The 26,246-nt window shown below is 37.9% G+C and overlaps 1 protein-coding gene across 1 annotated transcript; it reads left to right on the forward strand.

Moving 5' to 3' along the window:
* sinup (siaz-interacting nuclear protein) lies at nt 1-26,018 on the forward strand. The gene is made up of 4 exons (XM_051687979.1): nt 1-267; nt 940-1,034; nt 3,934-4,047; nt 25,887-26,018. Exons 1-4 carry the CDS (start codon nt 252-254, stop codon nt 26,016-26,018), a joined length of 357 nt encoding a protein of 118 aa, XP_051543939.1. The 5' UTR covers nt 1-251.
* The last annotated feature ends 228 nt before the right edge of the window (nt 26,019-26,246 follow it).

The raw sequence follows: 26,246 nt of genomic DNA on the forward strand, positions 1-26,246 counted from the left end.
TTCACCTGCACGTGCAACCAACAGATTTGGTTTCATCTTTGAAATGTAGGCCTACACAGGGAAATTACCACAAGTTTTCCCTGGTTCTCTTTATAAAAACAAAATCTGTGTATTACCTCTCCTGTAGGTGTGGGTGTGGGGCAGTGATCGTTTGGCGTGAGACTCGTCTTGACACAGGAGATGTGGGTAGTCGTCTAGGGCAGCAGCATTCTCGGGGGTGCCCCAATGAGCCGAGCCACATCCGTGCATTAATGTTGACGGGAACTGGTAGCTACTAACCTAATTACATTATACAGTAGGTTGATGTTAGTTCAAACATCTTCACAAAGGATAGCCTTTTCTGTAACCAGCTACTTTTTCCAATGAGGTATGGTTTAAAGGTGCAATCATATTTAAAAAAAAAAAAAAAAATTTTTTTTTTTTATGAAGTTTAACCCTTAAAGACACGAATTGTAATTTTGCAATATGTAGGAAATCATGACCACTCACAATCATTAATGAAGACTCCAGTCATATCAGAAAACTATTGATTTTAAATGATGCTGCACCCATCTCCTTTCCGAAATATATTTTAAGTACTTGCAAGTACATGTTATGTTCAGTTTGGTATTTTATCTGGCACCATATGAATTTATTCGGTTTAATTTTGCCACCTTATTTATGTTTCAATAGAATTGAGATTGTCATTTGGTTTTTGTGCCAGATAAGTTGAAGAATGTATAGGCTATACAGTAGATGTATTGGAGAATTAAATATCATTTGATTGTCAATATTCTTTATTTTTTTGCTTTTTGATAGCGTCAGTGTAGTTTTTAAGTCTGCTAGAAGCCAGAACTGTTCAAGTTGGTTAAGTTCCAAAATGAAATGACTGTTAAAATATTTAAAACATTGAATTTACTAATATTTGGTTGGGGGTGGCTCATGTCTGATCTCTCCTAGGGCACCATATGAGCCAGAACTGCCACTCTTTTAATGCCCGTGATGCTGCAGAGAGAGTTGAGCGTGAGAGGAGTCCATTGGAAAACTGGGTGAAAGTATATATTTTGTTGTCTTTCCTGAAATATAGGCTATTTTTTGGAAGACTCAAAATTGCTCATTGCAATTTTGTAGGCTGTTTTGGTGGGTGGAACTCCTTAGTGGAGGGGAATGTAAAATCACTGATTTCCAATCTGTAAATCAATCGGCATCATTTTATAAACCTAGTTATTGCTAAACTAACTTGATCAGTTAAAACCATACATTTTGAGATCAAGCACCCTGGTCAAACCGATCAATATTTGAAATCATATGACTTAAGCTTTCGTAGCTGAAATCGTGTGACTTGGCCAGTTCAAAACAAGCTCAGAAGCAGTGCTTTGAAAGTGCCCATCATTTTAATGCCAAAGCCCTTTAGGTGCTGTAAGCTGTTTTTTGCTGTAAGTCATACTGCCCTGTTGAACCCTTCAACATGCAGCAGTGAGTCTTCTCGGGGTTGTTGGAGACAAGAAGCAAAATGGTACCCTCAAATGACCAGGGGTGGACTTGGCACTAGGCAAAGGTAGTCATCCGCCTAGGGCCCCAAAAAGCCAAGGGCCCCCTAAAAATACAAATAATGCTTTATCATTAATGCTAAATGTGTGCAGCGAGTAAATCACTGTAACAACACTGATATGATTGATATTGCAGTTATTTTCAGCACCATCAATGCAAGCAACCCCATTTCCCCCTCAGATCAGACTATAATGGAATATTCCAAGGTTTTTTTTCCCGCATCTACACAAGTTCATAAACGGGTGAAAGTGAGCCAAACCACTCGGAAAGTTTTATTTCACTGTATACTGTTACAAGTTAAGCTACATTTTTGCTAGTTCAGTTTGGTTTGAATTTGTGGAGAGAACAAAAATTAATCCAAATCAAGACATGCTAAGGTAACACTGTCTTTCCAAATGGATCAGACAGCCTGTGACGCCACCCGCCGCTGCTCCCACGAGCACGGGCTGCACAGCCCTCACTATAGACCTTATTTATGCTAGTGCCATCTTTGATTTCTAATGGGAATGACAACGAGGCTGAGGGATAACTTTAGTCTCTTCAATGGGCTGTACTGCAGTTTAAAGTATTTTTGGATCTTTCTGTGGACAAAACATTGAAAAATCTTTCCAAGAACATTCAGTATACAAAGAACTCCAGACAACATAAGTTGTGGAAAATCAGACATGATCAAGGAGCTTTTTACAGCTTTATAATGTGTGTGCCATTGATGAGATGGTAAGTATATCCCTCACAGCCTCGTTGTCATTCCCATTAAAAATCAAAGATTGTGCTAGCGTGAAGATCTATAGTCACCAATACACTGTTTATGATGATTATGATCTGGGCATTGACTTTTTTTTTTTTTTTTTTTAATTTCTCGGAATGGGTTTCCTTCCAACTATTTTTATGCACATTTTGAAATTGTCCATTAGAAATCCTGAAAGCTATAATTACTTCATGTGAATAAACACATAATTTGCATAAAATTTAATGCGCTAGGAGGAGGTGGATTTCCTAGAGATTTGCATTAGTTCAAATGCACATTAAGGTGACGGAAACGGTTTATTCGCCAAACGATGACATGTTTTAACCATTCGTGCACGTTATGAGTGTACGATAGCTTGATGTGACTGGCCCAAAGAAAGGAGAGAGCTTGGAAGTTGGCACACAATCCTATGAACAAAGCCCTTGACATTTGGAAGAGTCTACCCCCTGGTGAATGGGCATCGCATCCATTTCAGCCCTCAATATATCTGATATTACACTTTTCTGCCCTATCCTGACAGGATTTAATTACTGTACAATTGCTTAAAGCAAGGAGGTCATTCAGCTGCTCCAGCATGACAAGACTCCCAGAAGATAATGCACATGAAATAGTAGTGGATGGAAACTTGCAGCAATTTGTATTTGCTTTATTAGAATTTTTAGAAATGTGCATAAATGCTATCCATTTTGATGGAAACCCAGATGTGTTTTCAAATGTGAACTTTGCATGTTTCCAGAAGGTTTTGCTCAGTCAAGTTTTAGTCTAATAAATTGGATGGTTAATTCAAGGTCAAGTTGATGGACGAAAAGCGCAATAAGAAAGCGGGAGAGTGAGAAAGGGGGAAAAAAAGGTGTAGTAGTAGTTCATAGTAGCCAGATCGTGTTTGTTGTCAGACATTATTCAATCCTTTTATAGAAAGTTGGCACAACCGGGGGGGGGGTGAAAGACACAACCACAGACACATTTGTTTGCTGTTTGAACAGTCTAGTGCTGTCACAGAGACCGATGAGGTATCTCAGGACACTTACTGTGTTTCAGTGATATCTTTTTCAGGACATAGGAATATTTTCTCCATTTTTAAAAAAAAAAAAAAAAAAAAAAAAGGCTTGCCTAGGGCCCCCAAATCACTAAATGCACCCCTGCAAATGACAACTGTTATGAAACTGAATCTGGTAGTAAACCTAAATGATATGCTTTAACTACTACACTGAAAGAATGCATGAAGTGCATCAAAGTCTTCCTGGCTTGTCACTTGTTATAGTGCTTGAATGTTTTCTGTTGAAGCTTCTTGGTTGTCATGCTTGATTTGAATCAAACATTAAGATATTGTTTACAGTTGGCAACGTGTTTACGCATTAGGTTCATAACAAATTTCTATCAAATTGATGAGTAATCTTTAAACAATCATAACACGTTTTAGATTATGCTTCAATTAGATGGAGGTTTATTATAAAATTGAAGTGTCTTAAATATGGGCTATAATGTTGAGTGCAATAGGTTTTCCAGAATCATGTTTTGTGTAATGTTTTACCATGGGTTCTGTTTGCTGCACTTCTTGAAGTGTGTGCACGCTGGCAAATTGTCCTAATGCTTTTACCCTAGTCGCAGAAACAAGTCGTTTCATCACCGTAATGTTTGCCAATATTCTCTTACAGTACTGGAAAGTAACCCGTGTTCAGCCGTTCTCTTTTGATGTGCGTGATGCTGCGCGGAGAGTTGAACGCGAGAGGAGACTGCGACAGATGCGTGAGATGCAAGAGCAACAATGGGTGAGTATTATTTTTAAACTGAATGCTCTCTCTTAACTAAAAAAATAGTATTTATTTGGTAGACTCTGCCACTTAAAGGTGCACTCAGCGATTTCCTGAGAAACACTGATATTCAAGCCCAAACAAGAACAAACACTCCCTTCAGTATCTCCGCCCTTGATTTATCCTAATCCTTTTTTTTTATTAAAGCATATATTCATCTGACCTTTTTCTCCTGGTCTGTTTCTCAGCCATTTGTCCTGAGTTTAGAAAGTTTGCATCAGCCAGATTTGCCGTTGCTCTAATGAATTTCTCTCGCTCTGCCCCCACCCCCCATACTGTGCACATGCAAGAACCACCCCCTGTTGTTGACTGGCTGGAGTAGTGTTGTGTGGATAGGTCTGATCCACTTTTTGTCCCATTTACAGAGCCAGGGCTGTATACAAACACTAGGATTTTTTTTTTTTTTAAGCCCACCCACAGAATGGACGGCTAGCAGACTGTGAGAAGATATTTGCAGATTTTAACAGTATATTGGATTAGAATTACTGAGTGCACCTTTAATTGTCCAACTTAAGCTTTTTTTTTTTTTTTTTTTTTTTTTTTTCACCAGCAATTCACATTTAAAGCCCATCCTGTGAGAAAATACAAACCTCTTCAGCACCACACATAGTCCACATCCTGTGCATGAGATCATCTTGGGGTTTTTTTTTTTTTTTAAAACATTTGTAAAATTACTTTTTAAATGTATATTTAAAATTAAAATATTTGTTTGTACCTACAAAGACTTTTTAATTGTGGTCATCAAACAAATTAATGGGTTTTAATTCTACCAAATGTTTGAACGATGCTAGAACTCTTAAGGACCCAGCACGCTTCATATGAAATCTAAGAACGAACGGGTGTGACGTCCTTTAGTAAATCTGGCCAAAATGAACGTGTGAGTTTTAGGTGGTTCGTAAAAGCTCACCAGAGCTAACTTTCAGGAAAACCTCAAGTGTGCCGTCAAGTTAAGTCATTCACTAAATAAAGAGCAAGGGAGCATCCTATAGCTCTCTATGCAGCTAAGAGCATCCACTCCTAAAATCTGACCAAAAGTTCAGTTTCAGGCTGCAGATGATGTTTGGATCACTCAACATGTTTGACAGACATGGGACAATGATCATTGGTACTTGGATTCAGAATTTATAATGTATCATTTTATTTTAACATGGTTGGCAATGATTGGATGATGCTGGCCATTACTTTACATCAGAAATTAGCATAATTCTGATTCAATGTCTCAAACATGAAGAATAAACACTCCTGGACACAATTTGATAAAAATCTGACTTTCTATAGCTTTGTATTTAAAATTTCACAACTTAGTCCTGCTGTCCACATATGTTGCTGTCAATCTTTAGGAAAACTATTTGCTCTAGAAAACTTTTTTTTTTTTTTTGCATGTTTATTAGGTGCTACTAGTTACAAAAAAAAGGGAAATAGAAAATGCACACAGCAGTCATGCTCTAGTCACAATCAGCATTAACCTCCTGAGACTAAGTGCTACAAGCTCATGGTGATCTCAACAGGGCGCGATTACACAACTTTAGTGCTACAGAACAATCTCCCCTATTTAAAAAAAAAAAAAAAAAAAAAAAAAAGTCTATTGGGGTAGACTGGGGTGGTCACACTTTCCACTAGCGAATATTTCTCAGATTTTGTTTTTAAAAGTAATTCTTGCATCATTTGACTTCTAGAAATTCTTGGCTTAAAATATTAAACTGCGTGACCTGGAAAGATTTATTTAACGTGTTGATATTTGGGACAACATACCCCAGTAATGACAACATCCCCTTGTGACGAGTGGTTCCAGTCGTCTCTATAATATTAAATTAACAATTTTAACAGATTGATATCAGTTTCACTTACAATTAAGAGAACATGGAAGAATTACAAATTCCTCTTTTTGGGTTTTGGATGTTTCTTTTTCTCTCTGAAGTTTACTAAATATTTCTGGTGTTGACACCATCCCATAAGCTCACTCTCTTAATCTCACTGAGCAACAATTTATTTTTTAACTTTGCAAGAATGGCACAATTGGCAATGTTGACGTGTCTGAGCTTGACCAGAATATATTTCTGGAAATCCGGTATATCCTTTTAAATTGCAACACAAGCATCAAACATACTTTTCAGTTTGAAAAGTTACGGCACAAGAATGCTCCACATCATTTATGCACCTTAAATAACAATTGGTTTTATCCCTGCTACATTATGCTGCAACCAATCTGGAAGATTACAACCGGTTTGATTTGTCATCTTCTGGCTCTTGCTGAACTTTGTTCCAGGAGAGGGCGTTAGATCTCCAGTCTTGTAACCAAAAGCCTTTTGTTCATTTCTACACTTCAGCTGAAAGACAGATCTGTCTTTAATACCAGGACATAAATGTAATCACTGCCTAATCAAAAGTTGAGTTTTAGAGATGTAGGGCAATCAAGATGAAATTCAAGTGTTAATGGTATGCATTTCTTAATACTTATGTTACAGTGATAAAGTATCACAGGTATGGAATGCTTTAGGGTGATTGTGGACAAGAATGAGTGATGACAGTATCTCTGCGTGCAAGAAGCTGACTAGAGCAGAGATTAAATGCAAAAACATGTGGAAGATAGATGCTCAGTGTCGGACATTGCTTCTGTGGAGGAAGAAATAATTACCAGTGTCCGTCTGTCACAGACCATGGGTGGAATCCAGGGGAGGGGAGGGGAGGGGGAAGCAGCGGTCTGAAATTGAAAGATATACAGGGAGAAAGGCCTCAAACCACAGTGCTGATATTCCACAGAGGCACAGCTCTCTGCTCTAAACCCAGCCACAGTCATCTAAAATGGTCATTTCCTGTTGGATTTTTCCCTCGAGTGTAAGAATATGAGAATACAGCATCAAACACAACATCTGTAAAATCTATACTGAATCCACACTGACAAACATATTGCTCTGGAAGTCATCGCACACTGACAGTATAGATGATCTGGACATTTAGTGGCAGTCCTGCTTAGGTCACATAAGCACTACCGTGCAAGCATTTACCCAAATGGTACCCAGTAGTCATTGTTTTATTGGCATGAATAGTCTAAGATGTTTTTAAAATGCTGTCCTCCATTTATGCATGTGCATCTTTCTATTTGTACATTGTGGATTTAAATTTGAATACCACAACTAAGTGAAAGTCTTGAAACATACTTCAGTTTTGAAGTTTGTGTTGCTGTGGTGAGGAACTGAATGGAAACATGTTTTATGAAAGTTTTGCGCAACTCGAAGAATACTCTATGATTATCCTAAAACCAAAATTATAACTCTGGAGACTTGAAGCCCGGAGGGATATTCTGAAGACTTACTAAATGCTGCCGCTCGGTAAAAATACAGAGACATGTAGAGAAAAAGGCACAGAATGTATGGCGGACTCCAAAAACAAAAAGCCTACAATGTCTTCTGTCATGTTTTACTGAATAGTCCTTTGTTTAGGGTTTCTTGCATCATGTTGGCAAGAAAGCTACCGTGTTTGGGCATATGATAAGGCAAAAGCATGACCAATGAACAGAGTAATGTGCTACATTTACTTGAGTAACTTTTTGGAAAAAATGTACTTTTATGAGTATGTTTTATGGTGGGTACTTTTCACTCAAGTAAATTTCTGATGAAAAATGTTTACTTTGTTACAATGGGTAGCGTTCCTTGTGTTACATTACTGGTGATAATAAATGCGTAATTTATTGAGATATTTGAATGGTACTCTTACGACAGTAGAACTTCACAGCTGCATGCTGTCACTCGAGTCGCGCTCAACACTACAGCAGCAAGTGTGCAAAACAAACATTTCTTCACTCCACACAATGCTTTCATCTTACACCAAGCCAAGATTAAACTTAAGAATACACAGTGAGGTAAGTTTTAGAGACTGTGACAATGTTGGCTTGCTGTGTCATGGTGATGTTTATTCATTTTCAGTGTGAATCTGTAACTGTGGGCTCTTATGACCTCAGTTTGTAAGTTTGCATTTTTATATCAGTGTTGCAACATATCAGTGCCAACTGTATAAATCCTTGTAAACATCTGTGTTGTGCAAATGTTTTGCCCTGCCTATCACAATTGTGAGCATTTCTACATGTGCAAGATTGGCGTGTACACAGTGTTTGACCGATGCAGGCGGTTTTGTCTTATGGACAACATGCTTCCAAACACAGAGATAAGGTGCAATTTACGCTTAGTTTACAGAACTAATTATCTAAATTCTTTCGACACTGACAATGCCGGACCGTCACTGAACTAAATTCACACAGGACATAAAAAGCTGTGAAATGACAGCAGAAGGCATGAATAAAGCATGATCTTGCTTCAGTGTATAATTAAACTTATATATAACTTGGGACTGTGTGACATTGTTCATGTTTTTTCACTGTAATAATTACTAGAGAAAGCTTTCCAAACATCTCTTCTAATTTAAAGATTCATCCAAACCTGAGAAGCCTCCTTAAAGTGATAGTTCACCTTTAATATTATATCATCATTTCCCAAAAAAGAAGTCATTTGGGTTTGGAACAATATGGTGGTGAATGATGACAATTTCCATTATTAACAATATTATTATTAATCATTCTGTAATGCATGTTAAATGTGTATCATGTACTGGAATATAGGAGAGCAAACATCCATTACGTTATATGTGAAAGTAACTAGTTACTACTTGAGTATTCTTTTTATTGGAAACTTTCTCTTATTCAAGTAATTTTTAACATTATTACTTGAGTAATTTTATATTTTAAGTAACTGTATTTTTACTTGAGTAAAGTTTTTGGCTACACTACCCACCTGTGCCAATGAAAGAGGCTGGATGGAATTAACCAACACACTAAAGATGCAGTTTTAAAATCCCAATTAAACTAGAAAATAAAACCCATTCCTAGCAAAAAGTTACTAATGTCACTGTGTCTTAGTTTTAAGCATGCTGGTTCTGGAGCACTCTGGTGTAAAACTTCCCCACAGTGAAGGCTGATAGCTTTTCCAGGTCGGTCAGCCAGCTGGTGGAAGCCATGTTGGGTCATTGTGCTGGGATTTGGCAACTGGACAGCGAAAGAGTCAGCATTCTGTCAGGTGAAAGCATTTGTTCAGATGTTGTAGAAGGCTCTCCATCCACTCACAATCTCCAACTTGAACCCAAAGGTCAGACATCTGTGGGAGAGGAGCTGTGGGAAGAGGTTCAGAGAGTGTGAGCCTCCCCCCAGAAACAGTCATTCAAGGAGAACAGAAGAAACAGAGGGGGCGTCATCTGGTTTGCTGGTTGAAGTCCCGGAGGTGCAGAAGGAGCTCAAGAGGACGCAGAATTACGATATGAACAGCTGTAATGCTGTATAATAAATTATATTCTGTCCTGAATGTATTCTGCAAGTCTGTTGAGATCATTCAGGAATTGTGTTCTTCATACTTAAATCAGTTCTGACAGGCAGACAAGAACCTCAGGAGACATCTGTGAGAGACATTTTGTCTGTCATACTAATTAACAAGAAAAGCTGAAACAGGAATGTGTCTGTGATTTTTGTGTCTGTGACTTCTATTGACCTGTCTCTCTCTTAATAACATATCCCCTCTTACATCCTCCTCCCCCTCTCCGGTTGTGATACCTACAGCAGACACAGAACACAAGGACACATAGGGAACAAGCCAGTCCTTACTGCCGTGTTTCACATTATTTCCACATTCTGTGCAGTCCAATCCCCTCTCTCTCTCGATTCAATTTAAAGTACTTTATTGGCATGATTGTGTTTACATACAATATTGCCAAAGCATCAATACACAAAACAGATAATGACAAGACAAATAATTATAATAAAATAAATAACAATAAAAATATAATTAAAATAAGGTGCCAGGTAATGAATAAAATAAAATAAAAACTATAATAACAATATACACTATACAATATCAATCAGTAACACCTGCATTTGATCTGTTTCTGCTGAACTGGAAAAATGTGGCATGAGGTTTGAGAGTTTGTCGATGTATTTCTCACTCACCTCTGTAAATGTTTCACAGTGAAGGAGAAAGTGTGTCTCTGTCTCGACCGCACCAGTGTCACAGTGAGCACAGACTCGTTCTTCCTTTGGAAGCCATGTTTGTCTGTGTCTGCCTTTTTCTATGGCCAGACTGTGATCGCTGAGCCTGTATTTGGTGAGGATCCGTCTCTGTTTTGGATCTCTTACAGTGTAGAGATATTCTGCTAGATTATACTTTGTTTAGGGCCCGATAACATTCCAATTTGCTTTGGTTTTTACTTTCATTTTCCCAGTGGTCCAAATATGAATTTTTGCTTTCTTTTATGATTTGGTTTATTCTGATTTGGTTTTGTTCAGCAGTGCTGGTCTGAAACTGGTGTTTGTTAGTTGTTAGTGGGTTTGTGAGTTTCAGAGCCAGCTGACAAATGGGACTAGTTTTAGGCTTCAACGGGAACTTGAATTTAGGTGTGTCCAAAATTTGAGGGATCCTTTTTCAATATGTATAATTAGGGGGTATCTGTCTAGTTCGTATCTGTCTGTCTCGGCATGCATTAGTTGGTGTTCTTCTCTGAACTCTTAGAATGTTTCAACAGAATTCTGCATGCAGGGATTCTATGGGGTGTTTGTCCCATCTAGAGTAATCTGCCAGACAGAGTGGACCCCAAACCTCACATCCGTACAGAGCAGTAGGCATAATAATACTATCAGAGATTTTACACCAAATTGTTACAGGAATATCTATTTGGGTAAATTTGCCCTTAATAGCATAGAATGCTCTTCTAACTTTCTCTTTTAGTGCATTCACTGCCAGACCAAAACCCCCTGAAGCACTGATTTGTAGACGAGGTAGTCATTTTGTAGGGTGTGTTCTATTGCAGTGTTTCCCAGAGTGAATCTGTATCTGGTTTCCTGTAATCTGGCTTTTTCTGGAAGATCATAATTTTAGTTTTTTTCAAATTGACTGTCAGGGCCCAGTTCTGACAGCAGTTCTCCAGCAGGTCCAGGTGCTGTAGCTCTTGTGCAGTAACTGACAGCAGCACCAGATCATCTGCATAGAGAAGAAATTTAACTTCAGAATTATTTAGAGTAAGACCGGGTGTTGCAGACTGCACTGCTAACTCATTAATGTAAAAATTGAACAGAGTTGGACTCAAACTGCAGCCCTGTCTCACTCCACACCCTTGAGTGAAGAATTCTGTTCTTTTATTGCCAATTTTAACTCTGCACCTGTTGTCCAAATACATAGATTTGATAGTATCATATATTTTACCCCCAATGCCAGATTGTAGAATTTTATAATATAGACCATCATGCCAAATGGAATCAAATGCTTTTTTTAAATCAACAAAACATGCATACATTTTGCCTTTGCTTTTTTGATGAACGTGCTGATTGACTATTGTGTGTAGCGTGTGAATGTGGTCGGTGGTGCGGTGGTTTGGTAGGAATCCAGTTTGACTCTTACTCAAGACATTGTGCTTGGGAAGGAAGGCCTGTATCCGGGAATTCAAGATACAACAGAAAGTCTTCCCCTGATTACTGTTCACACAAATGCCTCGGTAGTTATTTGGGTCGAACTTGTCTCTACTCTTATAATAATGGGTGTATTATCTCTCACTCTCTCTCTCTCTCTCTCTCTCTCTCTCTTTAACATTTTTAGATACGGTCAATGCCAGATGGTCAAAATGCCTAATCGATTTTGGTGCTATGCTTGTATATCATTGTTTGTCTGAGATTTCATAGCTTTACTGATCTCAAAATCTTCTAAATGTTTACTGTGTGTATAACAAGCGCTAAATGAGGATTACAGCAACTATTTTTCATTTTCACTGCTGAGGCTAAAGAAGTAATAGTATCAAGAGTCTATGCTCAAACTGTCCTGATCCGCAACACAGAAAGCACAAACCATCACCACATCCTGTCCAGTGACTAATGACTTGCCTTCACTAATTTTATCTTGGGGAAAGCAAAACCTCATACATTTGAAATAAAGAGTGATGCTTTACTATGACTAATGTGAAAACACCAGGGTTTAAAGGCTCTTAGAACTTTTAGAACACTGTTTGAAAGTCTAAAACTAAACTAATACCTCCAACACAAACTACAGTATACCTAGTGATATATAAACCTATTTTCTGCCATGAATGGTTTTCATCACTACATATTTGTATACCCCCAGATTTTTAAGAAGGATGCAACAGACTGTGTTGCAACACAAAGACATCAACAAAGATTTGGGAGTTTTTTCAACTTCTGGCACTTTTAGCACTGTGGATTCTAGAAAGTAAAATCTCGTTAAAACATTTTTCTCACTCTCACTATTTTTTATTTTTTTTATCTACTAACAATGTTCAGTGTATGTATGCATCCCAAGAGATTTGTCATTTTTGTAATTTCTTTCTGAAAGTCATGAAAATCCACAACACAGTGTCTTTTCCAGCATATCTTAAATTCTTTATTGTGTTTAATAGAATTCAGTGGTAAAAATGATGGTGATGGAAATGACATTTTGAACTTTTCTGAAATAGAATGGCCAACTCCTTTGTCTTGCTAAGGCTAATTTCATAGCTAATATTTTATGTATCTTAAATACACAGAATTAAATACACTGTAAAAAAATGTCCATAATATTAATGATAAAAGACTGTAAAAATGCTACAGTAAAAAACCCATAATTGGTAAACGTGTAGTTACCTTAACATATATGGTACAAAACTGTAATATATATTTAAAAAGACAATACATGTAGTTTTACGGAAACATTTTGTAAAAATGTAATTTTTTAGATGTAAAAATCTGATTTTCCCGTATAATTAATGGTAAAAATGTATATCATGTTTAACAAGAGAGTATATGCACTTTTTACAGTAAATTATTGTTAAAATTACAGCAAAAAACAATAATTGGGCGTTTCCAGAATTACCTGCGTGACCTTTCCCTCATATTTCATTATATTTTATGGGAATAGTTATGTTTCTTCTTATTTGTAATATCAGTTACGTACATTGGGGTGATCTGTGTTATATTTAATGTAGTTTAGTTCATGTTTACGGCATTGTTTTAATTTCACATGTGTTACACTGATGGTGTTTATTGTTTGTGTGAGTGACACTGAGCACTCTCTCTACATGTTTATTGATTATTGCTCCTGGAAGGGCCACTATTGGTGAACTTCATGTCATCATGTGCCCTTCTGTAATTACTACGGTCATTAACAATACATTATAAAGTAAAAAGCAGATTTTGACAGTTTCAGAAGGTTAATATCAAGTTTATCATTTAATAATATAAATGACAATAATGCACCGTAAAATATACAGGCATCAAAATTACATCCCATAAAGCCTGAAAGGTGGTTACCGTATTTTTTGCAGTGAATTTCTGGCAACCACAGCTGCCAGTTTGTTACCATAAATTTAACAGGATTATTTTTTACAGTGTGTTTTCACACTTTTTGCATATTTTGGCAAAATAACTGCTTGATTGGAAATAAAAATGTCCATCCTTACCTTTAATATACTTACATATTTACCTTAAATTTTCATTGTATTCTTTAAACATCACTTTTCTCATTTTTCATCTCAAGCATGATTTTTACTGAAACTTTTGTTGATGTGGTTAATAACTTTTGAAGAAACATTATTAGGGGCAAAATTGTTTGATGTGGTGGAAATTATGCCACAACTGTGATAATTTAACTTTTGTTTAGATTATCATAGTTTTACACATGTACAAATATATATTTTTATAAAGGATTTTCATAGTTTCAAAATTGTCTGGGCCTGAGACAAGTCTAAAATAGTCATATCAAATCTATGTATAAAAAGGCATTTGAAAAGTACCAAAAATAAATGAGAAAGGCAGAAAAGGTTGCCATTGGTTTTAATGTGACCTTCTTAAAATCTTTATTTTAATGAAAATCAACCCCTGGGACATGAAAGTGCCAGAAGTTGAAGAAACACCCAAGCTAAGTGAAGTCTATGGAGTCCAGTGCATATCTTTGCCTATGTGGGTCTGAACCCCAGGAAATAAATGCTTATTCTTTTTTCCAGTGGGCAAATTTGGGACCTTCCAGGACAAGTTTTAATAAGCCTTGACTGTTTCTTTTTAGAAAAGAATTGAGAAATTTGCATTCCCAAGACTGTAATCAGTCTTTTTGCCTTCGAAGATATCTGCAAATAAGCAGCTGGGAAAACTGTCACTAACATGATGGTGCAATGTAAGAAAACTTGGTTGGAAAGTGGTTGGAACAGGAGCCAGAGATGAGACGAGAGGAGGACGAGAAAAGATCCAGCAGGAACTGGCTCTGAGGCAAGAGAAGGGGGAGCAAAAGAGGAAGTCACAACGGGAGGAGATGGGAGTGGGATATTAGGACAAGAGGCAGTTTATCTTTGGTTTGACTGTGATTACAAAATACTTTACAGTCCAAGCAAGGACACTGCCCCCGAGAGAGTGTGCTCTTTTGGTGTGTGTCTTGACTGAGTTTTGCAAGTGTACTGTTTTTAAGGTAAATTGAGTTATGTTTTGACTGCTATTTTCAAATTGCGGTTTTCGTAGCCATTGTTTGGAAAATGCTGTGACATATGTTATTTTCCATATTAGTGTCAATGAGAATGTTTTAGTGTTGTGAGAGAGTGATTCATATCACATATGCTAAAAGTTCATTATTTAAGTACATATTATACAAAAGAGAATAGGTGGGTACATCTTCTTTGTGAAGTATTTCCATCCAAACGTGATCCATCAACCTTAATCCAGCTCTGAAACTGGTTGTACAAGATGCAGAGGGTGCCCAGACATTCCTCTCTAGCTAAAATAGGTCTTGTTTGTTCTCACAGAGATTATGAAACGCATATCAAGCCTGGACCGCATCTGGTTTCCAAGGTTTCCAAGGGATATGGGGAACAGGCTGAACTTGGTCTCACAAATGTATCACATCGTATCACTTGTTGCTTTTCTCCAAAGATGTAGCCATTTACATAACCTAACATCATGGATTCCTCCTGTAAAGCCAATGCTCATGTTTCTTAACCATTCTTTTGTGAATCGTTAATCATCTTAGCATACTCAACTGATTTGTTGTGAAGATAAACTTCAAAACTGTGAAGGAAGCTGTGTTTACTAACCAGGCGAATTCATGCAAACAGGTGTAGATAGATGTAACACAAATAAGGTGACCACAGCAGACAACAATGAGCTATCTACTTTACAAAGCAGGCCTACAGTATGCTAAAAAGCAACCATGATTACATAAGCAAAGAGGGCAAAGCTGACATCTGGTTTGCTCGCTATCATAAACACACTGTTCAATAAGGTGACAGTTCTGCAACACAGCTTATGTGGGAATGTGAACACTCTCTTGCATCTGTCAGGAAATATATTTTCTATATGAACAAACTTTCAAAGTGAAACCTTGGGTTTTCCTTTATTTGGGGAAGGTCATAAATGGTTTAAGCAAAAACTGATCTTGCGCAAGTGTTTTTAAAAAAAAAAAAGTTATCCCCTTTTCTCCCAATTTGGAATGCCCAATTCCCACTGCTTAGTAGGTCCTCATGGTGGCATGTTTACTCACCTCAATCCGGGTGGCGGAGGACAAGTCTCAGTTGCCTCCACTTCTGAGACAGTCAATCCACGCATCTTATCACGTGGCTCGTTGTGCATGACACCGCGGAGACTCTCCACGGTCCACGCACAACTTACCACATGCCCCCATTGAGAGCGAGAACCACTAATCGTGACCACGAGGAGGTTACCCCATGTGACTCTACCCTCCCTAGCAACCGGGCCAATTTGGTTGCTTAGGAGACCTGGCTGGAGTCACTCAGCACATCCTGGATTCCAACTCGCGACTCCAGCGGTGGTAATCAGCGTCAATACTCGCTGAGCTACCCAGGCCTCGTGCGCATGACTGTTTACGTTTTTACAACAAAAGCAGAGAATAGCATGATAATTTCAAATCTCATGTAAATTAAATTTAGATTTTTTTGGTCGTTTTCAGCATATTGGTGTGCATGGAAACACAATCACTATTGCACTATTGATTAGAGACTTTGTCCTTTGTCACAATGTTACTGGAGTTATTCCAGAGTCTTCGTTAAACTGAAACATGTGAATTATTTTTGCAGAGCAGCTGACGGCATAAAAGATCAAAGGTTTGGCAGGGTGCAGAGCAGAGCCAGTCTGTTTATTACTCAGAAGAGAGCAAGGTATGACAGAGGTCTAGCGAGACAGTCTAGAACATGTAGCTGAATATTTCTTCCAAAATAAAAAGGTTATTAGGTTACAAGGTAATTAAAAGATCATGTTCTGGCTGACTATACCTGCAGACAGATAGACAGACTGATGGCAGAATATTTATCTAAACAGCTATGATAGTTCTTGAGGGTAAAAATATAACGGGGATTAAAGACATTGTAATGGTGGGGAAAAATTTGAAGATTTTGTGCATATGGTCGCTTTAGTTTTCTGCCAAAATTCTACAGAGATTTTCACAGTTCTCTCCATAGCAAATCTATAAAGTTGGTTTTATAGTTTCTCTTGCCCTAAATGTGAAATATTGGCACAACTATGTCAACCACATTTGAGCATAAGAAGTTTAACATGGCTGTGAACACCTCTTAAAAACCAACCCTAGCCGTATGAAAAAAGCTGATGACGTTTTAACCAACTCATTGCAAAATACTGTATATTCAATTTTAAAAAAGAAGAAAAAGCCAGGTGTTTACGACCTTACACATCATTGGCTTATTAAGACTGTGTAAGATGGTGCATGTAATAAGGAATAATAAGGATAATAAGGAATCTATGTTATTAAAACACATCCTGACTGTCACAGGCCATTGTCTGGAATACAAACGTTTTCCAATAAAAGTGTGCATGTTTAGATCTATAAAGTTTAGAGTGGTACTTTACTATCTGTTCTATGGGTGAGTCACTCAACTGTATTTTAATGCAGACAGAGAAAGCACAACACTAGCGCCACATCAGAGCTACAACATCTAACAGGCAAAAACCTACACTTCACCATCACACAGTAAAGCTGCTCCACAGATGTGTGAGTAACCCCTAGCCTCTTCCCCTGCATACATACATCACACCACAAGTATGCAACATATCAGGGGGCAGAGTAAAGAAAAGGGAGTGTAAACGAAATACCTAGGTTCAGTTCCCAAACACTGAGAAGGATTCACTCTTAACCAAGGGGTGGCGCTAGGTATGAAGGATTTTTATCTTAAAGTAAGACTCTAGCAAATGTGCATGCATCTGTGTTATTATTGTTGCCGACAAATAAAACAGTAACTAAATGAAAACATTTCGTAAACTGAAATACAAATAAAAATGGCAAATTTTTGATTTACAATATATTTGAAACCTTTACAACGGAGGATGATCAAAATTCTGCAGCACTATGGAGCGAATCTATGTTGACATCATCTGAGACTCTTATTTTGATATCTTGCCTAGTTTGAGTTTATTATTTCCTTATTACCTTCCACCATTGTTTCACATGTGTTAGCTATTTAGCTCATTTACTTCTGTGTGTGTATATATATATATGCCCTCACTTCCATTCTCCTTTGTCAGTTCTTGATCGTTGTTCTTATGTACTTATGTTAAGATGTAACGTTAAGTGTGTATATTTAGTTCTTTGTACTCCTCTATGTTTTTTTTGTATCACCTTCTTCATCGTCTTCATTAAACAAACCTGCGATTAGATCCATTGCTCTCTCTCCCTCATTTCTGCATTATGTTACAATTTTCAGTTACAAGTAGTGGTCGACCGATATATCACTGGGGCCGATATTCTGACTTTTTTAATTATCGGCATTGGTAGATAAATATTCCCGTTTGGCCGATTTGTTTCTTGAGGCGCAGAGAATCGCCTGCTTGCATGTGACGTGACTAAGACATGTAAACGACCAGTCACGGTTGGTTTTATTGTTACGTGCCATCGTGTTACTACAAGAATAGACCGGTGTGCAACACAGTGTCATTTAAACGGTCCGCATATCAGAGCTGCAGCAGACGCGCTTGAGCTCATAATGTTAAAGTGCTCGCCTGTTTCATTCTCCCTCTCTCTCCTCAACAATTCCCTGTAACTTTTAACTGTCTTGTCTAATGATAAAAATGCAAATATCAATAAAACTAATATCATGTAGTTTGCAAATATGCAGATATCTTGTTTAAACAGATGTAATTCACAAACCCCATGAAAATCCAGCATTTTCTTCCTGTCGAGCGCTCATCTAATATCTTCCTCTATATTGCACGTATTCCATCAGCCATAATCGAAAACTTCAGGATCATGATCAAAAGTTCCTCTGATTCACAAATCATGATGGTCAACCCGTAACAGTCCAAACAGGCGATTCAGGCCGTTTAAACTGTCAGGAGATTGAGGCTTGCACGCTGGACCCACACAAGCGTGAGAGCAACTTCAAGGCTTTGTCCAAAACTAGGAAAATGTTGCCTCCAGAGGCTGTATATGGAGGTAGGATGAAAATAAGGTGTTTTTCAAACTGTTCAGAGACCAGTTTCCTTAAGAGTTCCATTCATTCAAAACAGCTGTCAGTTAAGCCATTAACTGATTAGGCAGAAATGTAGCAAGTCAGCTGCCTATGTTTTCGGATGCAGCCCAAGGTAAAACGCTTCACCTGTGCTATAAGAAAATGTCTTATTCACTATGCACTGTATATACACAATTGGTTCGATTCGGTATTTGTTGAGAAAATTAGATTGCTAACATGGACATGCCATCCATGGTTGCTGGACTACTGTGTGTGCTGTTATTTCCTTCTTCCTAATATATTAACAATTTCTTCATGTGCAAATAAATTACAAAAATTTTATGACTAAACACAATCTGAAGAAACTGCTATCTACCATTTAAAATACAATATTATTTTTTAGTTTTGTGAAATTGAGTAAAGATTTTTTTATTGTATTTTATTTTTTAGCAATTTTATTTATTTAATATTTATTTACAAGTTTGTTATTTACTATATTAAATTATATCGGCATTGTATCGGTCACCCTGCTCTCTGGATATCGGCATTGGTATAGGCCACTAAAAAACCCATATCAGTTGATCACTAGTTACAAGTATGTCTTTTTGTGGTTAGACAGCTTGAATGAAAGACCTATTCAAGGCTACATACAGAGAAACTGCATAATAAACATTGCCATTTCTAATTGTTCAGTTTGAGCATTACACCAGTTTCATACACTAATCTACAAACTCATCAACATCACTCTTCTGCCAACATTTTCTCACAGCCCTTCAGTACCCCTGTAGTTCCAGAAACTAACAACTCTTATTTGAACCTAACAAAGTGTGCCAGGGCTCTCAAGCTCTTCTTAGTGAAGTGTGACTTAATCTCTACCCTCTTGCCTGTACCCTTCAAACCAGACCTATTGCGGGAACAGGGAGGCCCTACCAGGTGTGAACCATTTGGAGCCAAAGTGGGCCCCACACGCTTTCCCAGAGCGGGACACTGAAATTATTTAAATTATTTTAGAAGAGATAAAAATGGGCTCAAAATGACAAGAAATTACATTAGGATAACAGGTGCCCTGATCTGTGCCTCATTGTTAGGTGAGTAAAGAGGAACGCTATCTGTATCGATTTTGTCTGTCATTTTTGGTAGATAACAATCCCACTCTGCCATTTCATTAAGAGGGAATTCATTCAAAAGGTGAGAGTTTTTTTAAATATATATATTGTATATACTACTGTTGGGTTCGAGTCCACCTTAGTCGAGTCCGAGTCAAGTCCGAGTCTTTAAACAATCGAGTCCGAGTCAAGTCCGAGTCCATAACAGGCCGAGTCCGAGTGAATCTGTTCATGAATCTGAATTAAAATTATAACTGTAAACTCAACATCAATATTTTAAGCTTATTTTAACCTTCACAACTAAGAAAAACTATTTGTCAATATAAATGCAACAAAAACACCTCGGTTGAATTTCATATATACATTTTATGATTAGTATCCTGCTGAAAAAAAACTTCAAAGTGGTTTCAGAATGAAAGCATATGATTTAGGTGTATGAAGACAGAACTGTCCTTCAACGCAATTCTTATTGATTTGTTTACTTTTTCAATTATTTGTTGATTTTTTCCCCTACACTCAAACATACACTAAAGAAAGTGAAAGCTGCATTAGTCATTAAAACCAGAGTTATTATTATTTCAAATTTTAATTTAGTTTTTTTTCTACTTCATTTTCAATTTGTCCATTCAAATTAGTTTCTTTTTATCTAAAATTATGGGTGAAATACATGTAATGTTATTAATTAAATACATTTAATGTGTAGAAAAGTTCAGATACCCTTAGAAATTTATTTTTATTCTACTACACTTCACACTTTTCAGTCCTCCTGCTGTGTCCAGTTGTAGTCTACTTCCCTAAAGTCAAGATCAAATTAATGACAAACTCCCTTGAGTTGACGTGTTGTTCTTTTCACATATTTAGTATGGATAATAGGTGAATAGAGACTTCTCCCCTCACTTGTGCTCTTCATTGTACAATTTTCATGGTCTATTTCATCCGACATATTAGTTTAAATATCCCTAATACGTAGCATATTTGATTTTGTCTCGATATAGTCAACATTTTCAGTTAGAAATGGCTTTGTGTAATAACGCGAGTCTGATAAAACATTTGTTCTGTTTAATAATTTGCAGAGTTGGAGAATGTCCTTTCAAAAGTGTACTTATGTTATAGATGTTTCTGGATGAGAATGGCAGAGCGCGGGTGGCGATCTCTTTTGCGCACAAACATACAGCACGTGCAGGCGAGAGAGTTAAAAAAGTACTTTGAAAGAGTGCGCACTGCTGCTCTCAGCCATAATAAAAATCACACGTAAGGACATATAAGTGTGAAAACTGATGTGCAGTATCAAATACACAATGTATGATAGTGCTAACTGTAGAGAGCACATCATTGTGAAGACAAAGCCAAATCCCAGACATTTAGAGGCAATTTTGAAATCCCGGCTGGATGGTTTTTTTCAGGTCTGAAAAAGAGGACATGTCCGGGAAAAAGAGGACGTATTGTCACCCTAATTATGTTATTTGTTTGCTTGTTTGTTTGACATTGCATCAAAAATGCCATGGACTCGGCTGGACTCCAGAGTCATAAAAATCCAGAGTCCAAAAGGCTCGAGTCCGAGTCAAGTCCAAGTGAATATGCATCTGAGTCCGTGACAAGTCCAAGTCCATTAAAATTGGACTCGTGACTCGGATTCGAGTCAGAGTCCGAACTCGAGTACCCCAACACTAGTATATACTGTCTCTGTAATGTGCAGAGACAAATTTAATGTGCAAAGTACTCATGACAGGACTTATCTCACTGTTTATTTGGCAAAAGTAGGTTGAAAGTTCTTCATCTGAAATGCTGAAGCAGGAAGTTGTTGAACGTATGGGGACTTGTGAGCTCCAGTGTCCGGGTTAATGTCCACAGAGTGGCACCAAAAGCGAGTTGTAAAGCGAGTTGTTTTTAGTTGTAAATGATGTAATACAGTTAACAGGAAAGCATATTTTATTAACCCAAACCCTAACCCTAAATATAGTACAGTGGAATAAAAATGTAACTTAAGAGCAAAAATGCAACCTCCGAATCGCGCTGATCATTGATAATGTGATTGCGATTACTTCCTGGTTAGGACCAGAACCCGTTCCTCTAACACCATGTACTAACCTAAGGTATCTTTTGCATATTAATCAGAGTTTTTGTCCTAACCAGCCGTGACACATGATGAGTGACAGGGCTTTCTATTTTTGGAATGGTTTATATTTCTGCGATGTTGCGCCAGGCAGCGCAGTCAACAAATAGGTCTAAAATTATTCTTATTGCAGTATATTAAAGCTGGTATCTCATTAGCCGGTTCAGAACAACTTGATTTTGGCCGAGGGTGTCACACACCTACCGAATGTTGTGCTTGAGGTCTCTTTCTCTTTAGCCGGAGCTCTGTCACACATACACACACCGTTTCAGAATGGTAGTGGGGAGACATCCCAGCTCATTCCAACTTTCTCTCCGCCTCCCTGTTACGTGGAGATCGGCGAAATAACAACAGGAGTACCGCATGAACATAAACATTCACTGAAGACTGAAGGATGCGATTCATAAAGTAACTTTGCCCTGTGTATGTGTGTGATTGTATATTTATCCCCTCGGGGCTTGCCATGGAAAGTGTTTGAGATTCAGTGAGAAATGAGTTGCATTAAATAAACACTGTTCCGTCTGTGATTGCTTTGATTTCTACATTTTATTGTCAATAATCCTCATTTTAGTGTATGAATATCGCGGTGTCATGTCACATCCGGTGCAGACAGGCAGATTGCTTGTCGCTGGAATCTTATTGCGTCGCGTCTGGTTAGGACGAGGTGTAAAGATGCTTGCACAACATGCTATCAGTTGCGCCATAGGAATATGTCAACAGAAGGCACTTGTCAGTAATTCGGCAGAATGGGGTCGATGTCAGGGTACCGGAACATTCGGTAGCAACATGTCAAGTTCTAGTGGGATCATGTTGTTTTAGAGGCAGGTGCTGCAGGTGCTGCAGTATGCATGAAGCAGTATGCAGTGAATGAGTACATTGGATTACACATCCATCTTAATGTAAAAACAATTGTATTTTACTCCACTTCATGAGTAACTAAGAATAAAAAAGCGATATTTACCATTTGCATAGTGTAGATTGCAGATCCACTACGAGAAGAATGAACTGTCTGACTTAACAGCTCTTTTTTTATTCCTCCCTGACTGCAACCACTTACCCTTGTCTATCTTTAAAGTGAGGTGCCTGACATCTCAAACAAGCTTAACGTCAGACGAGGTAAAGTGTGTAAGATGTGGTTGGGAAGCCTGTTAGAAAACAAATATCAATGTCTGGAAAAAATTTTCATAACGTTAATGGCAGAGAAATAACACACTTAACCTTTAAATCCATAATGCCCTCTGCTTTGCAGTCTTATAAAAATACAAATGATGAGATCATTTGCAGGACATCAAAGGCTTTCGAGATTTTCCTAGATGTAAGGTACAGAAAGAAAAGCAGCTTGCTAATAAACCTTTGTCATGCAGAAGTTTAAGGGTAGTGGCAGCACTGATGACCACACATCTGTGAAAACAAAGTGTGTGTACTCTAGGATTTGCAGTTATATAAATCACCCTCTAAAAATAAATCAAGCGATGGTTCCTGAAACAGTATGTTGTTTATCTCTAGGGATGACCTAACGCATACAGAGAGAACCAGGCTGTTTTTCTTTTAGAGTATCAGAAGAAACCATCCAGTTTCTCTGGCAAGACTGCATGATGTTTCTTTAGAATGAACCGAGTGTGACATGTTGCCAAAGTGAAACTGTCTGGATTGGACACAAGATGGGAAGAGAGTGTGTTCAGTTTTTAAAATCCTTCCACCACACCTACATCTTGTATATACATTCACATGCTTCCCTTTTGCATTTGACTGTCCTCCCTATCTGAAAAATAAAGCACATACTAGGTTTATCTTATTAACATTGGCAATATGAATGGAAGATGATTTCATAAAAATGTCATTTGGGGACTTACTGAGGCCTGACTGTGCAGAAGTCTTTCTGCTGATGCTCAAAGAATGCAGCTGCTTTCATTCCCAGCAGAATGGGATTTGTATTGAATTTCCAAGCTGGTCTAGATGTTGAACCAACACAGTCGATCAACAGTGAAACGGATCAACCAGCATGGTCTTTCTGGGAATGCTGACTGACCAAGGAAGTCTTGCTGGTTAAGCTAGTTATGAACCCTGATGGGGACACAGTGCACTAGCATTCCACGCTGGTGACCATTATTTAAAACAAAACATATCCTGGTCTATCCAGCAGGGTTCAACCATAGATAAAACTCCATGACATTTGTTTGTCCCTGATCTGAGACCCATAATGTGGCTTCTCTTGAACTAATTTGGGTTCAGAAGGCAGCTGAACCTGGAGATGGAGATGGTCTAATTGAGACCCTTCAACACAGCTCCGTTTGGACTCCTTGAAAAATAAAGCCTCCATGCTGAGTGTTACAGCTGTCTGGTCTGCTGGCCCATGTTTTAAAAGGCAGTAACGAGAAACAAATTTGTTCAACAATTAGCACGTTACCATAACATAGGTCCCAATTACTTTGGCTTCCAACAGCCACAAACCTGTATGCATGTTGGCACTGGTAAGTGAGGTCATCTTAAAGATCTGGGTAACAGGGCACGAACCTGTCTTGATATGGCGCAAAGATAATCAGTATCCAAGACTACCCTGAATGCACTAAACCAAGTGTTTGGCAGATGTGAAACATACACTTAGCATGCTCAAATTCAAATTCAAATTCAAAAGGGATGTGCCAAACTTCATTGATGCTGTTGTCCATGGATATTTTCCATCTCCAAGAAACAGCATTCACCCATAAAGACTTGTAAACACATGCTCTGAACTGAGAGAAGAAAGGCAAGACAATTAAATGTGGTCCTTTTCCCCTGTACCAAAGCAATATTCAAAGATTCCACCCTGAAGCCGACACCTAAAGGGACAGATCTGACAACTTTTATTTCCATCAAACTACATCTTTGTTTTAAATTTCAGCAAGGCAAGATCTTCACATGAAGTATGACATTTACTTCAGGAAAGAAAAACATATGGATCCCATTCACTCCTGACACACACACAGTGTGCAGCTTGGTGATCCATTCACATACACTCACACTTGAAGTGAGAGCCACTTTATATATTGCTGAGATCTGAGCTGTGCACCTCTCCAGCTGTGCAAACACAGTAATGTTACAGTAAAGAAGAATCATTGAAAAACACAAATTAAGCATTGATCTAATGAAACGCATCTTCCCAACATGCTTGACAGGTTTGAGTGAGATCTGGTTCCACTTGAAGCTGCATTTATTGAAGAATCATTTGGTCTTGCTGCCATAGTCTTATAGCTCAACATCTTAAGAGAAATGGTTTTGTACAGAAAAGTTGGAATTGAATGCTGAAAGCAAGTTGGCATGGATATTGCTGAGGAATGGCAGAAGTTGCCAACCAAATTTGCAGAAAGGTTGTCTGCAAGGCGTAAAAATTATTCACTCTTTTTCTCTCCAACTCATGTACACACATGCAGAGCTTTGTCATCACTTTTGGATATGGACTCTTTGTTAACGTTGGAGAGTGTAATGTGTATAAGAGGCATGTTCAAATCTATCCCACAGTCCTCTGGGCCTACGTCATGCACTCCGCAGCAGCTGCATCATTTCCATCATTGGTGGAATCAGTACTTGGCCTTTTTTCACATAAACTTCACTTCTGTTTTTAGTTAATGTGAAACTGTATTGCCTGAGCAAAAAGATAAAACAATTAAGGATTTCCAGGGAAAATAGATTAAGATGGCTTGTTATGCTGGCTTGATGAGTTTGGTTATGGTTTTTAGAAAACATTAACCTTCTAGAGCTTTTAAGCTTCATCCATCAAACATGGCACATACAGTGGATATAAACATTCTACACACCCCGTTAAAACAGCAGGTTTCTGTGATATAAAAAATGAAAAAAAGTTAAATCACATCAGACTTTTTGCACCTTTAAATGTAAAAATTACAACCTATGCAATGCCACTGAAAACCAAAGTGACATTTCAGAGAAAAAAAAAAAAGAAAAGAAAAAAAACAGAATAACTTAACTGCATAAGTGTGCGCACTCTTTTATAATTGGGTATGTGGCTGTGTTCAGAATCAACCAATCATCAAGCTCATGTGAAATAGTACACACCTGTCTTCACCTGAAGAGACTGATTAACTCATAAATATCTGTTGTTCTTGTAGGATTTCTCTCATCTTGGTTGCATGCTACTACATGAGCCATGGGCCACAATGAGCTTACAAAGCATCAACGGGATCTCATTGTTGAAAGGTATCGCTCAGGTGAGGGCTACAAAAATGTTTACCAAGGCATAAGATATACCGTGGAGCACGGTGAAGACGGTCATCAACAAGTGGAGAAATTATGGAACCACAGTGACATTATCAAGAACAGGACGTCCCTCCAAAATTGATGAGAAGACAAAGAGAAAACTGGTCAGGGAGGCTGTCAAGAGGCCTACAGCAACATTAAAGTAGCCGCAGCTCTTTCTGGCAAGGACTGGTTGCCCCCTACATGTGACAACTATCTCCCATATTCTTCAT

Source organism: Myxocyprinus asiaticus, chromosome 45 (genome assembly GCF_019703515.2).
Source record: "Myxocyprinus asiaticus isolate MX2 ecotype Aquarium Trade chromosome 45, UBuf_Myxa_2, whole genome shotgun sequence".
In the NCBI taxonomy this organism is placed as follows: Eukaryota; Metazoa; Chordata; class Actinopteri; order Cypriniformes; family Catostomidae; genus Myxocyprinus; species Myxocyprinus asiaticus.

What these genes read in the sequence shown, in the direction of transcription:
- sinup (XM_051687979.1), top strand. An exon ending in CATTGGAAAACTGGGTGAAA is followed by an intron (nt 1,035 to 3,933) that starts GTATATATTTTG and finishes ATTCTCTTACAG; the next exon opens with TACTGGAAAGTAACCCGTGT. An exon ending in AGATGCAAGAGCAACAATGG is followed by an intron (nt 4,048 to 25,886) that starts GTGAGTATTATT and finishes TTGTTCTTGTAG; the next exon opens with GATTTCTCTCATCTTGGTTG.